Source organism: Rhamphochromis longiceps, linkage group LG1, assembly GCF_057381845.1.
Source record: "Rhamphochromis longiceps isolate RC_006_pf linkage group LG1, R_longiceps_female_GT1.1, whole genome shotgun sequence".
Taxonomy (NCBI): Eukaryota; Metazoa; Chordata; class Actinopteri; order Cichliformes; family Cichlidae; genus Rhamphochromis; species Rhamphochromis longiceps.
The window spans coordinates 21,259,892-21,276,769 of NC_140557.1; the positions used below are offsets into that span (position 1 = coordinate 21,259,892).

The 16,878-nt window shown below is 39.0% G+C and overlaps 1 protein-coding gene across 1 annotated transcript in view; it reads left to right on the forward strand.

The window, feature by feature from the left end:
- The window catches only part of irag1 (inositol 1,4,5-triphosphate receptor associated 1), a 32,992-nt gene that overhangs the window by 1,032 nt on the left and 15,082 nt on the right, over positions 1 to 16,878 (forward strand). Inside the window, exons 3-9 of the mRNA XM_085402269.1 lie at positions 1,546 to 1,639; positions 1,720 to 1,845; positions 1,916 to 1,995; positions 2,259 to 2,970; positions 3,721 to 3,868; positions 7,864 to 7,892; positions 15,994 to 16,212. Coding sequence (XP_085258395.1) covers positions 1,546 to 1,639; positions 1,720 to 1,845; positions 1,916 to 1,995; positions 2,259 to 2,970; positions 3,721 to 3,868; positions 7,864 to 7,892; positions 15,994 to 16,212 — 1,408 coding nt within the window. The remainder of the gene's footprint in view (positions 1 to 1,545; positions 1,640 to 1,719; positions 1,846 to 1,915; positions 1,996 to 2,258; positions 2,971 to 3,720; positions 3,869 to 7,863; positions 7,893 to 15,993; positions 16,213 to 16,878) is intronic.

Consider the following 16,878-nt stretch of genomic DNA (forward strand, 5'->3'; position numbering starts at 1 on the left):
TCGTCTTCCAAAAAGTGATTTTCTATGTTTTTGTTTGTTTTTTTTAAATCTAATGTATTTACTTATATTAGTAAATAGACTGTAATAAAAAGGATTTATGAAGAGGTTATATATAAAATAAAGAAATTACTTGTTTTGGAAGTATCTTTATGATGTAATTGTACCCATATAATCATCGGTTCTGTCCTTTTTCGTCACTTCAAGTAAGTTTATAAAACTGTGATGTTATTTTTACAATTTCTGCTGCCCTCTTGGTTAGATCTCCTTAGAAAAACACATTTTTAATTTCAACGACACTTTTTACCCCAATAATAAAAGTCACTTTGCCAAAAACTGATTGCAGCAGCTGCTTCGCGATAGGAATGTTCTTTTTGGCTCTAAATTACTAGATGTTCTCCACAAGAGAAGCTTTGACAGATTTTAAGTCAACAAGCCAAAACAGCTTAAATTCCATCAATAATTTTTTGGCAAATACCGGAAATCACTTTTTGGCACAACACCGTATTTTACTGCTAGCATGTCAGAAAAAAGTGAAGGAACGAAAACGAAAGAGGGGAAATGTAAAATGAGCAGCATCTGGCTGGATTTCAACTATATTGGAAAGTGCAGAAACTATAAAATTAGGAACTGGCCTTAAGTGATCCCAGTTTTTATTTTCAGCCATTTTCCATCGTGGAGGACAAAAGGTTTCTAACTTGTCCGGGCCTTAAACCTCATGTGTGTTCTCCCCAGTATAGTGGTAATTGCACAAAAATAAGGTTTTTGAAATTACTGAATAAAAAAATGCTACCACAAAACCATGCCTCAGAGTGTCTCAATGAGTCTCAGAGGCCTAAATGTGCGATTGAAGTCATTTCTAATTCTTAACTTGTTTGATCTGCTGCACACCAAAAACAAGAACAAGCATAAATTAAGGACTTTTATCTTTACTTTTATTACTTTTACATCTTTATTGATAACAACCTATCTTATGGTCATTCATACTACACAAAGTAATTAATCAATAAACAATTACAGTTTCATTGTTTTGTTTTTTTTACTTTCTACTACAGAAATTTCTTTCTATAACAAAACAAAACAAAGCCAATGAAACTGGACAGTCTGGGCAATGAGCTACAGAAACTTTTGTGTAATTCTATAAAGTCCAGAGTTGTGCTGACGGATTCCTTTCTTTGTCACAGCAGTTTTTTCTTTATCATGTAGAAACAGTTAAATATGTGACTTCTTCACGCTGAAAGAAAAGGAGATTTGATGGTTCGGCCCCCTTAGGGCCAAAGTGGGCTGCATGTGGCTCGCCATGAAAAATAAGTTTGACACCCTTGCTCTAAGCACATGCCACTTTCTATGTGAGCTGTATGTCTATGTAAACTGATTCCCTTTTGCAGCCATCCTCAACTGGCCATTTTGTGCAACTGCAGTTTTTGGCACTTATACACTGGCTTACTTTTTCAGGCACTGTGAATGTGAATTGAAAAATTTATAAATTATCTTAACAAAACACATGGTTTATGAATGAGTGATTTTTTTTCTGCTGAATTCTGACAGGTATGAAAGACACTGTATCAGCCCTCAGGGACTTTACAGTCGTGAGCCTCCAAACCATCGCTCTCTGCAGAGTGAGATGAAGGATATGCAGCAGGTCAGTAATGCTTGCTGCCTGCAGATTATCTTTTAACAGCACCGCTCATTTCATGTAGTTCATGCTTCCTTCATTTGCAGGAACATCACAGAGTTTTAGATGATATAAGTCTCCCATCCCACACGCACGACGATATTCAAAGCATCATCCAAAGGATCACGAGTGCAGAAATAGCTCACCTTCTTCACAATAAACATCTCGAGAGGGTGAGGATGATGTTCATTATAGCAGTAATGTACATATTAAGAAATCTCACTCGTCTTCTCTCACAAACAGGACTGTGCTCCTGTGGAAATGCAGGAGAGGCCTTTTCCTCAACAGCAACAGGCAAGAATCAAGCAGCAGCTTCTCAATGTGTATGTGATTTTTTTGTAACCTCCCTTTCTCCTCTTATGGTAACAGATTGGTTTTGGTTGATGTTAGTCTTTCTTCTGAGAAGCTAAGCTAATAAAACGAGTGTCTGGTTTTTACAGTGTATTTATGGGCATCTCCATTACATAATCATACCAGTTACCATCTTCCGTGTGCAAGACCGTATCAGGGATAAGTGCACTTTTAGTACCCCTTAGTAACTATAGACATTACAGTGATGTTTATAAAGCGGTGGTGGTGGTTTCAGGCTGCAGGAGCTCGAATTGTACAAGTATGTGTGGGAGGATAAAGGGGAGAAGGTGGAGGATCAGCAGAGAGCCTGGGATAGGGAACAAAAGGAAAGTCAGAGTGGGAGCCAGATTCCCATCAAGGAGGCCAAGAAGGTGGCTGTGGCGAAGTGGTGGAAAGCCCTCAGCGTAGAGGGGGCTAAGGTCCGAAGTAAAGACATTAAGTCAATTCAGGAGCTCTCTGAGATGCAAGCAAAGCTCAGGGAAGCAGAGCAGACGATCACTGATATGAGGGAGCAGGTCTGCCACCTGCAAGCATCACTAAGATCGTCACAGGAGCACACCAAGCAAAAAAACACCAATAGAGTTCTTCATACTGACAAAGGAAGCAATACAGAGAGAAAAGAAGAAGACAGAACTGCGGCGAAAGAGCTGAGAGATCAGAAGGATGCTTCAGTGGTCACAGATCCTGTTAGTATCACAGACGGAGCAGCTTCAGAGCAGGACACCACAGACAGGCTTCTGGCAACCCTGAGGAGGATGGAGGCGATGGTCAACAACGCGTTGGAGACTGCCCAGCTGGTGAGGAAGAGCGAGCAGAGGGTGAGCCAGGTGAGAGTGAGGATGGAAGGGATCACTCACAGGGTGGAGGAGGCTCTGGGGAGAGCTGCAAACACTGATGAGGAGCTAAACATGCTGGAGGCCAGGATCACAGAAAATGCTCCAACTCAGGTTTGTCTGTGTTAGAAACCCATCTCTGCTTTACATAAAATCAAAGTTAATTGTATCTTTATTTAAACTTTTCACGCACAATTATGACAAGCTCAATCAGGATTTTTTTCTTAAGTATTTTTATTCATCTTTAGGCATGAAAAAAGATTTTTGAACTTCATTTTTTTTAAAACATGTACTTTTCAAAGAGTTTTTTACATGTTCACTTAATCAGTCCACTGACCAGTGGGTGACAGGATATGGAGTGACACATCAGTGTCCAATGTAGTGGTTTATGTGCAAGTATACCATCAACACTGACACAAACACAAGAAAACAGCCTTTGAATAGCTGTCCACTGTAGTGAGCACTATGCGTGAAAGGGTTAAATAAAATAAAACCACGTGGAAGAATTCCCACCAGCATTCTATAAAATATTTATTTCAATCTAATGTATTATTTCTATGGAAAAATGGACATTTTATTGGTCAGTAGAATTTTATTCTTGTTGCTATTTTTACCTGCGCTATGATCCACTGTTGGAAGCGGATGATTCCAAACAACTTCCAAAAAAGAGCAATGCTCATTTATTTGCATTTTCTGTGGTAATGCAGTAGCACAATCAGCAGGATCACATAAACATTCTCACAGGATTTAGCAAAGTGTTCCACAAATTTTTCATGTGTACAGCCTTAAAGCCCATCACCTATTTTACTTGTAATCCAGTGGAAACAGTAGCAATCAGTTGTTTTTGTCTGTATTTTCCTGAAGTCTCCAGATCTAAATTTGCCAAATGATCATGAAGCAGATGCCACACGGTTAACGGCTGAACCCGAGGAAGCGTGTGGAACAGAGCGTTCTCCTCCTGCACCTCCATTAAACCCAGAAGTCAGTGAGCCTCCACAGAAGTCCATGAATGGTATGCATATCAGAGATCCATCTTCTGTGTTAATGTGGTTCTGTTAGATGCACATTAATTAAAGCTACTTCCTTTTATAATGGCAATCCCTGAGGATGTCTGGAAATAAACTGTGCACACAGCAGCTGGTACAGTGAGGGGGAAGCGGAGAGCTCTGGTGGGAGTGTATGATATCTATCAAAATGGGGCATGGGGAAAAGCAGAGGACGTAGACTAATGCTTTATGTAAACACACTGAAGTTCAAGTACTTTTTTTCTACAAACATATTTTTAGAGGCTTAACGTCACTCTTAAACGTTTCAGATAATCAAAAAATAATATATGACAAATATAACCAAAGTTAATACAAAATGCAGTTTGTAAATGATGTTTTCATTTATTAAAGGAAAAGGAGCAATCCAAACTTATCTCGTCCTGTGTGAAAAACTAACTGTTCCCTGTTTAAATCATGAATTAACTGCAATAAACTGCATTTTTTGGAAATCTGAGTTCAATGTCACCAACCCCACCAAAGGCTGATCACTTCCAGACCTGCTGAATCAAGAAATCACAATAGAAACCAAAGTAAAGCAGCTTAAAGGATCTCAAAAAGCAACACAGCATTCAGTGATCTAAAGAAACAACTGAGAAACAAAGTCAATGGCGTCTATCAGTCTGGAAAGGGTTACAAAGTCATTTCAAAGGCTTTGAATCACAGTGAGAGCCATTATCCACAAATAGAGGAAACCTGGAACAGTGGAGAACCTTCCCAGAAGTGGCTGACCTACCAAGATTACTCCAAGAGCACATCAACTACTCATCCACGAGGTCACAAAAGAACCAAGAGAAACATCTAAAGAACTGCAGATTCTGCAGATTGAGCAAAAATGGCATCAATGGGAGAATTTTTAAAGAGAAAACTGTGGACTGATGAGACTGATGAGTCCTGTCACATCTGGCTTACATCATAACAACAGGCAAACACCGTGGTGGTAGTGTGATGGTCTCGGGCTGCTTTGCTTCTTCAGCACCTGGACGAGTTCTGGATGAGTTCTGTTCTCTACCAGAAACTCCTGAATGAGAATCTCCATTCATCAGCTCAGAGAGCAGGACAATGATCCCAAACACACCAGTAAGTCTATTTCTTAAAGGGTTTGTAGTAGTCTCGTCTAGTCAAAGTCTGAACTTAAATCTGATTGAGATGATTTTGCACGACCTCAAAAAAACATTCATACTCAAAAACCCTCAAATGTGGCTGAATTAAAACTATTCTGCAAAGAAGAGTGGGCCAAAATTCACCCCCAGCATGTCTCATGATCAGTTATCAAAGGGTAGTACATACAATTATTAGGTTTAGGAGTAGGCTTGGATTGCTTTTTCCCTTATGAAATAAAACCACAATTTACCAACTGCATTTTACATCATCTTAGGTTATCTTTGACTAATATTAAAATTTGTTTGATGAGCTGAAACATTTAAGTGTGAGAAATATGCAAAAAAAGAAGAAGAAATCAGAAAGGACACCGTATGTTACATACATCTGTTCACTAATGTGTACACTAAAGTACCTACCGCAACATGTATTATTGCGGTAGGTACTTTGGCCAAAGCAAAGGTCACTTGTGTCCCATCTTGTCAAGAAAGGTCAAATATTTCCACTTTCTGCTTTCTCAAAAACAAGCCAGTCTTACATGTAACTGTTTATTAGTGATACAGAGTTTGGAGCTTGTAGAAACTCCTGTGAACCAGTGGGTGGATTTATATTTTCATGCGATGTTAAATGAACTTACAGTATTTGCCTCAGTGTGCAATTGTTTATTTTATCCCCCCATCTAAAGTTTATATTCCAGTACACTTATGGTTGTTTTTTGCTTAGCATGTGAAGCTGCATCCACACGGGCAAAGGCTGCGTCAGAATGAACAGTAAACACTTTATCTTACATGGTTATAAAGGTTATTCTGTTCTGTTTGACGTCTGTTGATTTGAATAGTGTGTAATAGTAAACTGTCACTATGAGGACGTCTCTTTTCTCTCCACATTCATACATGCACACATATAAAACTTCAATACAACTAAAGACTATATCCCATATAATCTCTTTCTCTATATAACCTATATAATCCCTTTTACACCTTTTTGCTAGTTAGAACTGTTCTGTAATGTTGTCCTGAGGGATTATGGATGGTAGTTTTGACAAGCAAAACTTAACACAAACGTAGCTAAGAGAACAACTGAACACTCAGCTTTTTGCAGTGTGTTTTAAGCAAGATGAATGCTGCACAACTGAGAAGTAGATCTAACTGAGAAGCTGACAGGACTGCAGTCTGCACTCACTCATGTATTTTAATGAGTTACAAAATGCAGGAGGCCAAAGCTTACACGAGAAACTGGGACTGTGGTGGAAGGTCGCGCCAATAAGCTGAACTCACTTCTGCTCAGTTTATTTCTTTATTGGCTTATTGGTGTGTTACCCTCGCACAACATCAGTGTTTACTAATGTCATAAATCAAGTGAAAAATGGTTAATTTTCAGTAAGATCAGACTTTTGCTACCAAATTAGCCTGACTAGCCATTAGAAAGAATGCAAGTTTCAACTTTATACACAACAACTTCCCATTTAAGTTAACTGCTTCGATCGTTTTATACAGTCTGTGGAAAGCTATGCCATATTTATCGTCTCATTTCAGTCAACATGCAGGAATTATTTCAGTGTATAAAAACCATCTTGTGTTAAGGATCATATGACTAAAATCAGTGAAATTCATCCCACTGAGGAATAATCATAGCACTCCATCAGCTAGGGTTTTTTATTGTGGACTGTATTGGTGAACCTGCTGAGCAACTCTCTATCATTCATATCATTCATTATAAACTAGCAAACAGTATGATTAAGAATAATAAATATTCAGGTTTTAAATGTCTCTGAGTGCTGCAGTGCCTGTGTTGGTGGCTGTAAAACTATTTTATACACTTTTCAGTCTTCCTAGAACTAATAAAGCATTGATCTGGGATACTAAATGAACACTAGGCATACCAACCTGCTTTTAAGTTATATGTCTCTGTTTAAAACAAAGCACAGTCAGGTTACTAAAAGCTTAAAGATCCCCTGAAGCCTGAATGTAAATAATTTAGAAAAGCAGTGGGTCTCTGTGCTCTGCTTGGTATGTGGTGGCTGTAAACGGTGCGCTCTTTCGCGGGGCAATCTTTAGGTGAGAGAAAGGTGGAAATAACAGCTGGAAGCTGGAGTGTGAATTCATTTGTAGGCAGGTTGAACTCTTCTTCCACTAATAGAAAGAATTTGATCTGGCGAGGAAAAAAAAAAGTCCACGTTTTTTTTTCTCCCTCATGGACTTGTGAAAGGATTTATAAGGTAAATACTAGCTGTGAATGACTGCATTGCATTACGCAGAATGTTTCAGAGTCTGATTTGCACTTTTTCATAAGCTACAATTCAACAGCTGGAACATAAACCCAGTTGAGAGTGTTTCTAGTACTGTATCCCCCTTTGTGTCTTCTTATGCAGGAATAATACTTGTTCTTGAGCAGCTCTTTCATTACCTCTAAAGTGACACTTTGATTTTGAGCTCTGAGGGTGCTTCTGTCTGAAAGTTGCTGATTTTAAACCCTTTGCCTGGTATCAGGAGCCCCTAAAGCAGCAGACAAGAGCTTTCAACCAGCGGCTCAAACACCTCATGCACTTAAGGTTGCCAGGTTATTGTTGCCCCTAGTTATCAAGGTGGTTTGTGGGGAACATACTTCCTGAAACGGGAGTTCCAGTAGTTCTGTCAACCTGATGAATATCATGCTGCTGGCAAGAGCCTCACAGAGCAGAAAACTCAATTTATTTCTTCCCTATTTGTTTTCTGTTTCTGTTTCTGTCTCTTTCACTCTCTCTCTCTGCATGTTTCACTTAGTCTTTTCTTTTTTTAACTCTCCCCTGACATTTGCATTGCACATGCTTTCCTGTTAAATGCAAATCAATCTGTTTTCTCTGTCTGTGCTCTGGTTCTCACAGGTGGCACAGGAGGAAGCAGCTACAGCACGGTAAGTAAGCGCTCCTTCTGTTCCATTACTGTAAAATGCACTATTGTTTTATATTTGAGAGGCAGAACTGAAGGTTAGGTGTGATTATTATGTCTTTTATGGTTTTTGAAGTGACTTGTGAGAAATGTGTATATATGTTTGGCTGCCAATATAAGATAAAGTGTGACTGCTTCGTTTGACTTTAGGCCATGATTAAAAATAACTAAATTTGATTTCTGCTAATGTTTTAGTAGCAGTTATAAGCTGTTTGTACTTCATATGATTGTTTCATTGAATATTACTTCTAGCCCCTTCTTTAAAAGGGAAATAATAATATTTTTTTACTCTTTAAATAAACTCTAGTTGCCCTAAAAATAAGTGACAGTGTACTTTTATCTCCTAATGGAACATGTAGAAGCAGGACACAAACATTTAATGAACCTGAAAAACCCTGTCCTATAAAGGTATAGTATCATGTTATGATGCACTGTGCATCTAATCTAATCCCATTTAGTTCACTGTTGAACCATCAAACATACAAATATATTTTTTATAAAATATTTGTGTCTGCCATCTAGATGCTTGCAGTCAGAGTACCTAGAGCAGTGTTTCAGCAAAGATTTATCAAGTTTGGTCCACTCGTCTAGGAGGAGATAAGGAACATACAAACATGCAAAAATAGATACATATGCTAGGATCGTTATTTTACGATAGCTGATGAGATACTGTGGTAAAATATGTTTCGGAAGAAGTATGCGTTCTTGTGGAGCTAGTTTATATTATTATGGCTGCCTTTATTTTCTATTAAAGTTAACACTTATCTACTTAAAGTTACATAATAGTGTCTTATAAACTTGGTGGTGTATCATAAACTTCTTATATACTGGTTGTTTACAGCACAACCAGTATATAAGAAAAAAAGCTTTAAATAAAAACACATTAAAACCAGATAAAGTAAAGTGAGTAATATTCATCACTTGGCAAGGGGTATGTAATGAGTAGGACGTCTCTGGCAGATGATAGGAAATTATACAAATGGTTGGCTTTAAATAGGGCCAAATTACTAGACTGTACATACAGCTGTTTAAAAAATGTATTTTTCACAGGACTCTATACAGACCTGCAAAAATGTAAGTATTGCTTCCAGAGGATTTAGGGAGATATGTCACAGCCAGGTGCTGATAATCAAATGACCTTGTCTAATCGATCATCAGCATTTGTGAGCCTCTCTGGAAAAGTGGAGGCTTTGGCAGTTTGCTGGTCTCAAGCATTCAGGTGTGTGTTTACAAAATGCTGCGTTCTTCAGTAAGTGGAGGTTCCAGCAAATTCACCCCAAGGTCAGACAGTACAATACTTCTCAGACTCTACAGGCCTCAGTTAGCATGTTAAATGTTAAAGTTCATGTCAGTACAATTAGATATAGACTGAAAGAACTGTGAGTTGTTTGGAAAGCCTCTTCACTCTAAAAAGAAGAGCATGGCTAAGGTTTGCAAAGCTGCATCTGGACAAACCACGAGGCTTCTGGAACAATGTCCTTTGGACAAATGAAAACATCATCATATTTGGGTCATGCAACGAGACAATGATCCCGAGCCCTGAAGCAAATCTACAAGAGAGTGGCTGAAAAAGAAAAGGTGTTGCAACCTGATGGAAATGCTGTGGCAAGGTGTCAGCAGAGCTGTGCGTAATGCAAAATGCCCATAAAACTCAATGAACTGAAGCAACACTTCAAGATAAGTGAGCCATATTTCCTCCCCAACGATATGAAACACTGTTAAAGCCGTACATACTTCAAGTCATTGCTGCCAGAGGTATTTCTACAAGCTACTGAATCCTGGGGTGTACTTATTTTTTCATACGAAGATAAAATTATAATCACAAGTTATTTTGTGACCCTTTGAAACACAAAATCCCCACCCACCCCAGGAGCAACCCTTATAGCAGGTAATTGTTTAGTCACCAGATGGACTAAATAATTACCTGCTAAAAGGGTAAAATAGGAATTAGTTTGTCTGCAACAATAATCTGATAATTTATTTTAATTTATTTGTAGACTCTAGTATCATCATCATCATTGCCTGCTTAATAAAACAGCAGAATGTTATTGGCAAAATAGCATTAAGATAATCATCGCAATAGTCGTATCAAATAAGGAAAACAGCTGACTTTTTATCACAAGTTCCTCCTTTTAACAACTGTTTCCTTCACACATGATTACTTAAGACTTAAGCCCATGTTAAATAAAAATTTTATGCTGTAATTTGCTGTAAAAGTCAGCTGTACTCATACAAACAATGTGACTGCTGTCCTCCTTTTTTATACCATCAAAACTCAAGATGATTTCAGCACTTTTAAGACAAAGTAGCACAAATAACAGAAGCTTTGGAAGGGCAGTTTACCAAACATTAATGGACCTCAAGAGCCTGGAAGTGGATGCATGGATTCCTCCTAGCCAGCAGAGTAAACACAGCTCAGGCAGGCACAATCGATCCATCAGTTTCTCACAAACATGCAAACGTACCACAACATGCAAAAAAGTGTCCTACGCATCTGACAAAGTAAAAAGTGAAAAAATAACACACTTACACACACAAACTCTGAAGCAACAATAACATCATTTTGTATCTTTCTTCAGCTTTAAGTTAAGTTGAGGGATGATCAGGGGAGCAGCGGTCTGACACACACACAAACACACACAGAGAGACACACACTGCACAGCAGCTCACAGAGCCCTTCTCCTTAAATGGTCAAAGCTCCCAGGAGTGAAAGAGAGGCTGCTGCTGAAAAAAGACAGGGAACAGAGGGGACGGGAGAAGGAAGGAGAAGCCCTGAGGGTAGAGGAGTTTTCTGAAGGAAAGGCTGAGGGTGACGCTTTGACTGTGGGAAGTCGGTCTGACTTGGAGAGATCAGCCGCGGTGTGTGTGTGTGTGTGTGTGTTTCTCTCTACAGCACTACAGCACCCGACTCAGGTAAGGTGCATGCTCTCTGTGGACAGGTTTAGATGATCGGCTGGTCACAGTGGACTATCCACAGTGGTGGACGCATGCAGTTTCAGTTTAGTTATGGTCTCTGCAGCCTTAACAAACATGTGCATGAATATTTGTGGGTAAATGATATTCTAGATAACTGTTGGTGTGAGTTTACATAAAGTGTTTTTTGTTTGCATGTGAAACTCTGTCTCATGTTTCCTGCGCCTTCATATGTGACCATGCATTTTCTGAAGCCTGTGGATTTAGTCTGCTCCCTCATTCAATCCATTTTTTCTTTCTGACACTTCCTCTGACTTGTTATCTCAGATTGCGACTGCGTGGTAACCACTTCCTCTGTTGGCCCTGTGCTCTATGCTTCACACAACCAAATTTTAAACAAATCTGGCTAGAGGGAATGAGCTTATGTAACAGGAGGAGGGGAGCAGGATGCTGGTCCTTATTTCTCCCTCCACAGAAAAAGTGACCACTAAAGTACGCTGCAAAATGAAGCTTCCTCATGAAATCAACAAGTACTTTTGTTTTACTTCTCTTTGTGCAAGTAAAGGAAAGAAGTCTTTAACTATTGCCACTCGGGCCCCTGTGTTCTCACCCCCCCCCCCCCTTTGCAGGAAATAATTAGAGTGATTCAGTTACTATGCAATATTTATCTCAGTCTCTCGGTCTGCTGAATAAACACCACACCATTTAACCTCCTGCAGAGTAGGTTGACTTTGTTTGGGCTTCTTCTTAGAATTCCTCTTGGTCCCTGGGTCTTGGACCCAGAGTTTTGAGTTTCTAGGGTGCTTGGGATTTTCTGGTTTTGTATTTCTGATAATCTTGTATTTGGGGTTTATATATTTTATATTTTATATCACCTTTTGTAATCCCTTTCTGTGTCCCCAGTCGGATATGTCCCCATGTTTGTTTATATCCTGTTCCTGTTTCAAGTTCACATGTCGTACTCCTGGATTGAGTGGTTGTTATTTCCTGTTTTATTTTGATAGTCCCTTGTCCCCTTTGTGGTGTGTTTAGTTTTGCTTCCCCTTGTCTCATTAGTTGGATTCTGTTCGCCTGAGTCTTGTTTACCTCAGCTTTCTTGCTCCCTAATTACCTGGTGTGTATTTATGTCCACAGTTTCCTTCTGCTCTTTGACATGTTCTCCCTCATGTGTTCTCAGTAAGATTCCTTGCCATGGCTTATTTGTTGCTGAGCAACTTTAGTTTGTATTTTTATTTCCATTTGGATCCTACTTTGCCTGCCTCACAGCGAGCCTTAACAAAAACATAATCATTGATTCCTTTATTGTTCAAATTCTTTGTCTAAATATTTCTGTCCATAATTAGAAACAAATCAGGTTATGGCTGAATAAAAAATCTTTGCACAAAATTAAATAGTTTCATGAGTTCAGTAAGTTCAAGAGCAGTTAGCTAGAAATAACCAGTAGCTCATTTGTGAGTAACTCAGAAGGACCTCAAACTTGTTTTTTTCTTCTAAATTTATAAATAGCACCTGAAGACTTAAGACAGTTAATTACAGAATTAGAAAAAAAAGAAGATAAAAACGTCCTGGCTCTCCTCAAGAACAAAGCAACCAGTATCTGTCTAACTCTTTTCTGCCAAAGTGAAATATCGCTTTAAAGTATAAAAACATCTGTTTTAAATGCTTCCGTCGCATATGACACTGTCCCTGCATTCAGGAAACGTCCTTGCTGCTCGCAGGGAGGAGTTAAACAACCCATTTCCTCCCCAGTGACTCACAGCCTTTCTGTCCCCATATGTTCCCAAGATCTTGTCATCTTTGTGATGACACTGAGCAGCACTCAGCATATTTTGTCCTTGAATTCTCAGAGGATTCGTCCATCACACGGCCACATGCCATACCTCTGAAATAACCATTCATTCATCACACCTTCCACTTTCCTGCGCATATTATTCAAAGCTGCTGCACGTGATTTGAAAGAGAAGGCAGTAAGAAGGCTCACATCTGTGCTGATTGGACCTATGTAAATTTCTCTTTTTCTGGTGAAATCAAATGAATGTGTGCGTCACATTAGCACACACAGGAGTTGTGTAGATCATGAGTGCACCGTGCTCCTCCGCAGAGTGGTTTAAAAATACAGTACATGTGATTTGCATAAATTTGTTACTGAAAAGGGAAGCGCTGTGTGTTCAAACAATGGTTCAAACAAGCTGCACGCATCAAGTCAGGTTGGCTTGTAGCTCAGGGAGCCAGGTAACTGCTGCAGTGTCCATGGTAAAGATCAGCTCAAACAGCTCAGACCTGAAACAAATAAATTATTATTTTTCCAGTGTGAACATCAGATGTGGTGATAATGTGGTTTTGTTACATTTTTGTTTGACTCAATAAGACAGCACTTTGTAAAATGAATACATGGTGGTTTTTAAAAGTCATTTATTGAGAATTGATTAATAGTTTTGTTGTTTTCACATGTACCACTATGATATATACTGAATCAAACAGCCTTGTTTTCTTCTCTTAATAAAATATTCTACATGTACACATTTGCAGGAGCCGCATCATAAATTTTGATTACACAGCTTTTACAGCTTCAGCTTTGATGATTACACTAATCTTTGCACTCATTTAAATTCATGTTCGCTGATCGTTCCCTGCTCTTTGGGTCTTATCTTGGGGCCAAGATTATTTAGGTTTTTATATAATTGGCAAATTTGAGGCATTTTTCTCATTTTCATTCTCCTCAAAACTAAATCCTGCTTCAGTTTGTTTGCAGTTGGCTTTTTCCTCTTAATGCTGCCCATATGTTGTTATATCGCTGTGTATTTTTTGCACTTACATGTTTTAGATCATCAAAATAATTTTAATATTAGACAAAGATATCGGCACGGTGGTGAAATGGTTAGGTCTGCTGCCTGGGTTCTCTCTTGGTACTCTGGCTTTCTCCCATAGTCCAAAAACATCCATGAGCTTAGATTGATTGGTGATGACTGTAAATATGAAAGGTTGACTGTATCTATGTGTTGACCCTGCACCAGACTGGCTTCCTGTGGCAGCTGTGATAGGCTCCAGCTGTCTGATCTAGATAAGCAGAAAAGATGGATGGACAAAGATAATCCGAGTGAATATGAAATGCAGTTTTTAAATGGTGATTTAATTTAATTAGGAGAAAAAAATATTACCCTGGTAACTGGCCCTGTGTGAAAAAAGTAAATGCCCCTAGTCAAATCCAAGCTTGGCAGCAAGAATTGCAATCAAGTGTTTGCAATAGCTGCCAATGCCAATTTTACATCGCTGTGGAGGGGGTTTGGCCCAATCTTCTTTGCAGAATTGTTTTAATTCAGCCGCATCAGAGAGTTTTTGAGCCTTAATGGCTTCGACTGTGACTAGGCCACTCCAAAACCAGAGGTGGACCACTAAAAAGTTTAACTTTTGTCTCAACAGTCTATGAATATTTTCCCAAAAGTCTTGGGAATCATCAAGATATTTTTTTTCACAAATGTCAGTTGAGCCCTTCTGTTCTTTTTGCTCAGCAGTGATTTTCTCCTTTGATGCCATTTTTTCCAAGTCTCTTTCTTATTGTTGAATCATTAACTCTGACATTAACTGAGGCAAATGAGCCCGGCAGATCTTTAGATGTTCTTCTTGATTTTTTGTGACCTTCTGGATGAGTTGTCAATGTGCTCTTTGGTTGGCCAGCCACTCTTTAAAGGGTTCACGACTATTCAGGTTTTCTCCATTTGTGAATAAGTGAATAATAAGCTCTCAATGTGGTTCACTGGAGTCCCAAAGCCTTAAAAATGGCTTTGTCATACTTTTCAAATAGATAGACTTTGTTTCTCAGCTGATTTTTAGATCCTGGTATGATGTGGTGTTTCTTGAGATCTTTTACCCTATTTTACTTTGTCAGATAGGTTCTAGTTAAGTGATTTCTTGATCTGGCAGTAATTAGGCCTGGGTGTGACTAGTGAAACTGAACTTGGATTAGTCTTTTTTAATAATTGCAACTGCAAGTAACATGGGTAACTTTTATCTAATATTAGTTTTTTTGATGATCTGAAACATGTAAATGTGACAAATATGCAAAATTAAAAAAGGAAGAAGGCAAATACTTTTTGGCAGCACTGTATAATTTTAGTCAGGAAAGCTTTAATTAATTGACTTTGATTGCCTTCATGTGAATGAGACATGAGTCTCTTCCTCTCAGTAATCCTCCATCCACCATCCACTAAATCATTTTTTCATAATTTATCTAGAAGTCCTTCTGTTTGTTTTGCGCTGCCCCTCGGGAGCTCGTTGCCTCATTCAGCCTGTGAGAGCAAGTTAAACTGACTGTAGCAGCGTTTTATAACAACAAAGCGCATCCCAGTCACTGTTTGTGTTCAAAACAGTAACCGCCTGCTGAAAGTCACAGTGTGGGAAGAAAAGCACATGAAACATTGCAGGCTCACTCGTGAGCAGTGCTTGTTTGTGATTTCAGTCACTTGTGCTGTAAAGCAGAGATGCTGCATGTTGTTTCTTTTGAATTTAGACAGCGTGTCATTAAGATCATGAACCAGACAAAGAAGGATTTCTTTTTTTTTTTTAAGTGTTTCATGGTGTAGTGGTTTACGCATTTGCCGAACAAGCAACAGCTCTCCTGTTCAATCCTGGAAGCAGACAGGAATGCCTTTGGTGTTGCTTTAGGAAAAGCATCTGATATAAAAATCTACCAAATCGAAAATGCAGAGCTACCCACTGTGGTGACTCTGTGTGAATAAGGAAGCATTCCTTGAAGTCTTGTTGCTCCTGTTAAAACTCCCAATATGAACTCCTGGCATGTTTCATGTTATTTTATTCTCTGACGCTTCCTGATGCTCTGGCTGGAAATCATCATGCTCACATGAAAGTTTAAAACCCATACATCCGATGTGAGTCACGGTGATTTCATTTCTGATGCGTATGTACAGTATGCTGGGAAATCTCACTAATGTGCAGAATGGAGCTATTTTGGGAGTTGTTTGTGCAGTGCAATGGTTTTCTTAGTTCTGGTTTATCCTTTTTTTAGCTGTGGTTAGGCAGAAAGAAAAGTGGCTAAAGTACTAGTTTAATAACTGCTGCTGATCGGAAGGAGCTCTCCTCAGCATGCCTCTAATCATGCTTAAAATGCATGTATTTGGTTTTCTGTGTGTTTATAGCTCCAGGAAGAAGAGCGAGACTTGCTGCAAACATCTCCTCTCGAACAAAGTGACTGTAACTTCAAGGAGTCCGGTGACGCCTCGCCTGCTGCTGAGACCCCTTTTGTTTTCCCGCACACCCGCTCTCGCCCTTCTCTGCACCCGGCCATGCCCACACTGCCTGAGGAAGAGGAGGACTCTCCAGAGGAGATGGACAGTTCCCCGAGCTCTCCCAGCACAGTAAGTGCAGCTGCTGTCCCTGTTTGATATTCTGTTTTTAGGTAAAACATCTGACTTCATACTTCATTTGGCCCTGAAAGGAATTTTTTTTTATCAATGTTGAGTTTTCCCTCAGAAAAAAGTTCCTTCACTGAAGAAGTCACTGATTCATTCCTTTTCAAGTGAGAGCAAAGCAATATTTTCCTTAACTAAGCCTTCTTCTGTCACAAATGTTCCCTGCTGTTGTCAGACCAAGGCAGTGCTTTGCAAAGAATGACAGAAGTTAACAAAGTGAAATTTTGGCAACTGATTTGGTACATACTTTCCTTTTTTTGCACTCATGTTTTAGTTATTTCCCACTAAATGTTTGGAAATGAATTTCATTCCGGTGACTGATGAATGCTTTACGATTCTTTGAAAGTCACTTCGGCTGTCATAATAACTTTCCCTGAGCCAAGGTAAAGTGAGGTGTTTAAAAAAGGGTAAAAGCTGCTTTTACGTTTGCACAGCAGGATTTTTTTTACTATCTGACAAATACCTTGGCTCTGTAAAATATCTGCTTCATGTCCCTTGTGACAAATTTGAGCCCTTTGGTTAGATGGGAAAAAGCAATTTACCAACTTTTAAAAGAAAATGTGTGGCAAAGTTTATAAATGCAGGTCTTTTGCTCCTTATCGTTAAAAAAAA